The sequence below is a fragment of the Macadamia integrifolia genome, unplaced genomic scaffold (genome assembly GCF_013358625.1).
Source record: "Macadamia integrifolia cultivar HAES 741 unplaced genomic scaffold, SCU_Mint_v3 scaffold2507, whole genome shotgun sequence".
NCBI classification, from domain to species: domain Eukaryota; kingdom Viridiplantae; phylum Streptophyta; class Magnoliopsida; order Proteales; family Proteaceae; genus Macadamia; species Macadamia integrifolia.
In genome coordinates this window covers 11,390-19,194 of record NW_024868759.1, presented here as the reverse complement: position 1 = coordinate 19,194, position 7,805 = coordinate 11,390, and the positions used below count along the sequence as shown (strand labels likewise).

The 7,805-nt window shown below is 36.9% G+C and overlaps 1 protein-coding gene across 1 annotated transcript; it reads left to right on the top strand.

The window, feature by feature from the left end:
• The first annotated feature begins 760 nt into the window (after nt 1–760).
• LOC122066634 (ubiquitin C-terminal hydrolase 22-like) lies at nt 761–4,336 on the top strand. Its single transcript, XM_042630462.1, has 3 exons — nt 761–1,808; nt 2,467–2,585; nt 2,945–4,336. Exons 1-3 carry the CDS (start codon nt 1,033–1,035, stop codon nt 3,640–3,642), a joined length of 1,593 nt encoding a protein of 530 aa, XP_042486396.1. The 5' UTR covers nt 761–1,032; the 3' UTR covers nt 3,643–4,336.
• The last annotated feature ends 3,469 nt before the right edge of the window (nt 4,337–7,805 follow it).

Here is a 7,805-nt window from a genome sequence, read left to right as displayed (position 1 = left end):
TGACTAGAATCAAGGTAACCAAACAGTTTTTCACTCAGAATCAGGTGATAGAATCAGGGTAACCAAACAGTTTTTCACTCAGACTCAAATGACAGAATCAAGGGAACCAAACAGTTTTTTTTTTTACCAAAAGGTAATTATTCCAAAGAAACTCATTCATATGAGTTAGATCCAGAATCCTAAATCCTTAGAATCTGATCCAACGGATAATTCGAACCAAACGTCCCCTAAGAGAACCTACAGTGTAAAGCATACCCGGTCCAATATAGACAAACCATCAAACCGGTTTGGTCAATCATGGTTCAACATATTGCTTTACTCCAACGACCCAGAATTTTGCACCATGAAGGTTGAAATTAAACAGGTTGGTTTGACCAATTCTGACCAAATTGAGCTTTCCTGTGGTCCGGACCTCTCCATGTTGCGGAATTAGGTTCAATCTTCTGGCCGGCACTATGAGTTATTAGATTATGGGATTAGGTGGGGTGGTTGTCTATAACTTTACTTACCTCTTCTTCAATCTACACCGTTCATATTGGTTGACCACATGAATGTCTCACACCCACTCTGACCATTAGCTAAACCATTGATACTCTTAATCTTTTGTGATTAGTGAGTTGATTCATCCAACAATCTTTAGATGGTGACACGTGGCACCAAATGAACGGTCTAGATCCATGTCCCAAATTTTGTGGAACCCTTTATAGAAATAGTACTTTTCTGTCATATTTGATGAACAAAGAACCCATGTTCCCACATGTAGAAACCATGGTCGATATACTGAGGTACCTTTCAAGTTCCAATGCGCAGCCATAGATTCGCAGCTCGAGAGACTACGGTGGATTGAGAGCTAAAGCGGTTCCCTGATTTTCGATTCAACTCCAACCCAAACAAAAGTCAATCTGAACCCAGAATTCTGTGCCCCCACAAAAACCCATAAATCTGTTCTCAAAATCGTTTCTTTTTTAATCTCCCTTTCTCAAACGTAATCTTCTTCTTGCCAAATCGAGGTCTCTTTCGATCCGTATCAATATGTCAGGGAGAAACCCCACATATACCAACCCAGAACCCTGCAAACATCTAGCAGATTACAAGCTAAAACATGGATTGAGTGGCTACAATTCCCTCCAGAAGAGCCTCAATACGAACCCAAATGGAAGAACAGCGATGAATAGAAGCCAAACAAAGATACCCAGATGCAGTTTTTGTTCTGGGTATCAAGGGAGATTGTATTTCTGTTTGATCTGTTCCTCTGTTTCGTGTTGTCATTTACCCGATTCAAACCATGCCCTCTTACATTCCCAAACTGAGATTGGTCATGAGATTGCTGTGGACATGGAACGAGCAGAGCTTTTTTGTTGTGCATGCTGTGATCAGGTATATGATCCAGATTTCGATAAGGCGGTTATGTTTAAACAGATCATGGAGATACCCAGAAACAACAATGGCGCAGAAGTTGGGAAAGAGAATTGCAACAAGAGGAGGAAAGTGATCTCCAAGGCTGTGAGAGATTGTATGAATGCAAAAGATTTGGTTTTGAAATTGGGTCGAGGACCGAATTCGTGTTTCCCTTGGGGTTTGAGGGGATTGAGCAATCTTGGTAACACCTGTTTCATGAATTCAGTCTTGCAAGCTTTGCTTCATTCACCCCCTTTCAGGAATTACTTCCTCACTGATCGGCATAGATGTAGAACTTCTCGGAAGAGCTCATTGGATAAACCGTGCTTGCGTTGCGATATCATGTACATCTTCTCTGCTGTTTATTCCGGGGATCCGACACCTTTTAGTCCTGCTCGGTTTCTTTACAGGTGAAGATTTAATCTGTGAATGCTGTTGTGCTTTTGTTCATTCATAGTATCAGGTTATTAGTTCTTAATTTTCATCATCTTGGGTGATCAATTCCAACATAAGATGGATGGTAGCATAGGTTGTGATTTGTCTCAAAAGAACTTTGTGAGATTTTGAAATCTCTTATGAATTGTAAGATTTCTTTCTAGTTCTTGCCGATGTAGAATCTAATTATTAGATTGATATATCTATTGAATAATAAGCTTATTTAGTATTATAATCACTTTGTGGAGTGCAAGTAATGTATTGTTTTTAAGAATTGAAACCCTTCAATTTTTTTATTTTTTTATTTTTTATTTATTTATTTTTTTTGTTTGATCTGCTAATGTAATCCAGGATCTTCTGTACTCTGTAATTGTTTACTTGTTCTCCATAATATTATTGGACTTCTTCATAAAAATTCAACATAATGGACCTTTTATTCTTTTTTTCTTTTCATTGCATTAGAAGATTGAACCAAACTTCACAATGCCAATGTGGTGAAAACTTTTTGAAGGATCAACCTTCATTTGATTGTTCTTATTAGATCTCTTGCATTAAAACCATCTATCATTATAAACTTTCCAATTGATCTCAAAGGATCTTTTATTTATTTATTTGTTTTTTTCTTGCCTGCAGTTGGTGGTGCCATTCGCCAAATCTTGCCAGTTATGAGCAACAGGATGCTCATGAGTTTTTCATCTCAGTGCTCGACCAGATCCATGAGAAAGAGGAGCAGACCAGATCCTCACATAAAGGTTTTCTGAGACAACTAAATCTAGCATTTCTCTTGCATCATATATAAATAAAGTATTATTGTTCTGTCACATTTTGTATGTGCTCATGATGCCCCATACATATTAATTTCTTTTTCATCTAAGTAACAAGGACATTTGAACGAGTGCTGTGTATCCGGCATCGTACCTGCTGTGAAAATTATACTGACTTGGAAACACAGTGTCATTGATTTGGTATCTGTGTGCGACACAGCCAAATGTTGAAAAATAAAGTCTCCTTGTAGCATGCTCCACCCAAAAAGATATTCCTTGTTAATTAGGTTTTTATCCGAAATATCAGAATGATTATGAATGCAGGTTTTGTTTTTTCTTTTCTGCAGATAACAGTGATTGCCATTGCATAGCTCATAAGGTATTCTTTGGGGTGTTGAGATCAGATGTCACTTGTACAACCTGTGGGTTCACTTCGACAACTTATGATCCCTGTGTAGACATATCTCTTGACTTGAATCCAAGTGATGGCTCCTCAAAAATTGTAACTGGAAAGTCCTCCAATCCAGGTGAGGATGAAGATATATCAACTCTTGTGGGTTGCTTGGACCTATTCACAAGGCCAGAGAAGTTAGATTCTGACCTCAAGCTATACTGCCAGCAGTGTCAAGTAAGTAGGGACTCTGTGAAGCAAATGTCCATCAGACGACTCCCACAGGTCTTATGTTTCCATATAAAACGATTTGAGCTCTCTCCTCTCCGGAAAATGTGTAAAAAAATTGACCGGTACCTGCAGTTCCCATTCACACTTGATATGACTCCTTATCTGTCCTCGTCAATTGTGAGGAACAGGTTTGGGAACAGGATCTTTGCTTTTGAGGGTGATGAATCAGATATTTCTACAGAATTTGAGGTGTTTGCAGTGGTTACACACTCTGGGAAGCTTGAAAGTGGCCACTACGTGACGTATCTGAGGTTAAGAAACCAATGGTATAAATGTGATGATGCATGGATTACCCAAGTTAGTGATCGGGTTGTGAGAGCTTCACAATGCTACTTGATTTACTATGTACAGAAAATGCCCTAAGGTCATGGCAAGCAAGGATTTGAAAAGTGTCCTGATGTCTTCACAGGGAAATCCATTTCTTCCTATACGTGGTTTTAGAGAAGATGTTTAACAAAGATAGATGTTGAAATTGAAGGTGGAATTGAGGATATTTAGGTTTTTTCCTTACATGTGGACGCAGCATATTCATGGACCCAATAGGATGAGAATAAACCTACAAAGGCTCTCAAAACAATTCTCCTGATGGAAATAGTTCAACATCTGGAGTTGTATTGCATTAGCAAAAAAATAATCCGTCTCAGAGATACAGAAATGAAGGGGAGATAAATTTTGCTCACCCGTCCAATAATCTCCAGTTCCAACATAATGTGGTGTATGGCCAAACAGTCGCAGGCATTGTCAGGAAATAACGGTCCTCCTTGCTTTTTCAGCTGTCTTAAATGATTTTTATCTTAACTCTTTATTTTAATTACCCTGCTGAAGTATATGTTGAGTGCAGGAAGTTGGGTAACATTTGGTTTTCTTATAGAAAGGGCAGCTGCATCAAGTGCATTTCCCAGCTGGATTAATCTTAATTCCCTTAGTCAGCTTGGACCAATTTTTTTCTGGAGGTCTTCAAGTCAATTATGTACAGCATACATCTTTATCAAAAAGTATTGAGGAAATTATTTATTTGAATTTGACACAATTTTAATGGATACCTGCTTTTTGCCTTCCTTTTTTCTTTTCATTTTTTTTTTTAATGATTGTTTTTATCCTTTCCCCTGTTGAAATCTTTTTTCCATTTAATCTTGATTGTTTAACTGTTATAGAATCTGGAACTTCACTGTTGCTTTGCCAGCCACAAACTGATATCTAACATTGTTGTCTTGAATCTTAAGTCATTTTACTCATGCCATCCACATTCTTTGACTGCAAGAAGCATTTACTTGATGGACTCCACCATGGTGGCATCGACTAACTGAACCATACAATATCCCTGCATATGTACTTTATTTTTGTCAGATTCTTTTGGAGGTGCTTCATAATGAAAGACCAAGTGAAATACATAGAACCATGTGAGAAATGTCTAGTTCTTATAGAGTAGTAGTAGAATATGATGAAGGTGCCATCAAGTGCCCCTGCAACCACTGAGAACTTTGGCCTGCTTGCTTCAAATGCCAATGGAATCTGAGACAGTATGATTAAAAGTGTTGCAGGCTGCTCTTGTTTTGGGTTGATTCACTTTTATCTTCTCTCTGCAGATAATTGTTTTTCTGCATGAATTAGTGTTCTTTTTCTTTTGCCAGTTACTCCAAATCAAGGTAGAGAATAGTCCATAAGACCCCATGTACAAAATTTCTCAAACCTGAAAACTTGATTCAACTAGATCTAGCAGTCATCTGTTACATGTTGTCGCCAAGATTAGAGATCAATTCTTGAATTGATTATGCTGAAAATGAGCTGTAGGTTCACTTGACAGTTACTATGGTTTATATATATAAACTTCTTTTTCTTTTTTCTTTTATTTTATCTTTTTGCTAACGAGGAACCCCTTGAACCTGTCTGATTTTACGGTTGAGGCCCAAGGTTAAACCCCGGTCCCGGTTACATGTAGTCACACCTAACCCGTGAAGGATGTATATACATATAGTGGAAAGAAAAGGCTTAAACTCCTCTGAAGGACTAGATTAATGGATCAGGTAAACACAGTAATGGAAAGGTCATCTGTGGGCCTGTGGTCAGAGACATCCTTCATGGTATAGTTCCAGTGTAATATAAGGTTGTCCATGGGTACAGGTGGCAACGGCAGCCCAGCCCAAGCTAAACTGGATCTTGGCTAGGGTTTTCACCATAGGCCCAAAGCCTGGGGTATAAGCGCAGTGGTAGTCAGGGGCTGGACTTGGCAAATGCAAGTACAGACAAGCAAAAAAGGGTGGGACTTCAAGGAATAAAGTCATCTTTAATATATGGCCATGTGCTCACAAAAATAAACCTGCCTAGAAACATAGTTATTAAATTCGGATTCAGGAATTATTCAGATGAAGAATTATTCGGATTAATGCATTTCATTAATTCAATGATTCGGTCAAAATATCGGTAAAAAAAGCGGAGATAATAAAATTTCAGTTCGGATTTGGATTCGGGAATTATTAGTTTATAAAAATAAAAAGCGGAAAAAAAATTCGGTTGTTATTTTTAATATTTGCAATACTTGTCTCATATTATCTATCAATTATCATAAATACATAACATACAAATGATGTAAAAATTAAAATTTTAAATTTTAAAGATAAAAATATTGTATTTAGCTCTTTTTTTTTTTTTAACTCATTTCCTATTACTCAAATAATTGAATCAGAGAAAGAGAGACTGAGAGGAGGGACTGAGCACAAATTCAGCTAAACTCATGTCACCCACCATGCATATTCACCTTAAAGACTAGAGAGAGAGAGTAATGACTGTAAGACTTAGTCAAACCAAAATGGGGTGAGAGTTTTTTTTTTTAAGATGTTTGAGAGATTACCTCAGGAAAGATAAGCTTTGTTGGTTTCTATTAAAAAAAGAAGAAAAGTAACATTAGGATAATAAATGCATAATAACCACACTATTTTCTAAAGGCTTATTGACTTATTCAAGATAAATTTTTTTTTTTTACATGGGATAAAATTAGGTTATAATTCGGATAAAATTATTCGTAAAATTCGGTAAAATTTTGTTCGGCAGAATTATTGGCTAATAATTCGGAGAATTTAATAACTAGGCCTAGAAATAAGGTAATTGACAAGGTAAATAAGACAGAGTGGCCACATTTCATTCCTTGGCTACATGAACTTATTGTTCAAGAGGTCTTAGGTTGTTCGCTTGCCAATTTGACATGAATCACATTTCCTCCCTCCTCCTTTACAGTCTTTGAATTGATAATGCTTTTGCTAACACTTGACAGAGGAATCCGATCAAAAGGCATATCAAAATAATACATTTGTGTGCCCTAGATCTTCATTCCATTTTTATTTCTTAGCTTTCTTCTGTTCTCTTTCTTCTTCATTCTAACTCATCTAGTTTCTTTGTCCACATTCCTCTCTGGGTTGATCTTTGGTCTAATCGAAGTTGACTGACTCACATGGCATACGGGGTGAATTTTCACCGAGCTCATCGCTTGAGTCTATAGGCTACTTTCCCTATCCGCTTTTCTACAATATCTACTTTTTCCTTGAGAGGGGGCCAAGCATGTGGGTTGTTTAAGTAGGTTGGGCTAGGTTTGATTGATCTTTTGGAGTAATCTCCAAGTAGGATGTTTCAACAGTGGTAATCCTGGGATAATTTAGCTGAAATAGGTTTGCGAGGGTGAGAGATGCAAAGAGAGGAAGACATGGCCAGCAGTAGGGTTGTCAAATGATCAGTTCGGCCTAGTTTTGATCAAGTTAAATCGGTTTTGGTTTAAGAATGTGTGAAGCTAATACCAAACCAGTAACAAACTTTAGTTTTCGATTAGTTTCGGTTTTGATATGATACAACATCAATTTACTTCGGTTTTTCAATAAGAAGTTATTATCGGTTTAGATCAGTTTGTTTTCGAGCTTTAACCACAATGAATTCTTACATTCACAACCTGTAGTGAGGGAAGATTGGGTAAAACACTTTAAATCATCTTCCCCAAATCAAACAAGTAAACAACTAGGATATGGAAATTGATTTTTTATGTTTATATTATAATCAAAACAAAGAAATAAATTGTGAGGAGAAGATAACTAATATTGAAATGAATGGATAAATAGAATCTATACTGAAATCATTGTTGCAAATCAAACCATTGTTTATCATTGTAAAGGGAAGGTAACTAATTGAAATCAATGGATAGTTAATTAGTGAAAATATAGCTAAGATTGAAATCAATCACAAAATGAGCCCTATTATCAAATCACATTCATTATTAGAAGAAGTACCTGATGTTGAGAGTTACAAGACAGACACTATTGAAATGTATTCTTGGATTGTCGAAGACAGACTGTTGAAGCAGACATGCACTAATGTTGAAGCCAACGAACCAAAATAGGTTGAGTCATATCAGAAGTTGATATTCTCCTTAAGGTCTGAAACGCCCCCTATCAAGTTACAATCGGGGTTGTTTGGGTTTTACTTCAAAGATAAAATAACCATTGATCACAGTCTAATTGTGCACAGACGTTGATCCTTTGGGAGAG

What these genes read in the sequence shown, in the direction of transcription:
- LOC122066634 (XM_042630462.1), top strand. Translation starts at nt 1,033, where the DNA reads ATGTCAGGGAGAAACCCCACATATACCAACCCAGAACCCTGCAAACAT. An exon ending in CCTGCTCGGTTTCTTTACAG is followed by an intron (nt 1,809 to 2,466) that starts GTGAAGATTTAA and finishes TCTTGCCTGCAG; the next exon opens with TTGGTGGTGCCATTCGCCAA. An exon ending in GACCAGATCCTCACATAAAG is followed by an intron (nt 2,586 to 2,944) that starts GTTTTCTGAGAC and finishes TCTTTTCTGCAG; the next exon opens with ATAACAGTGATTGCCATTGC.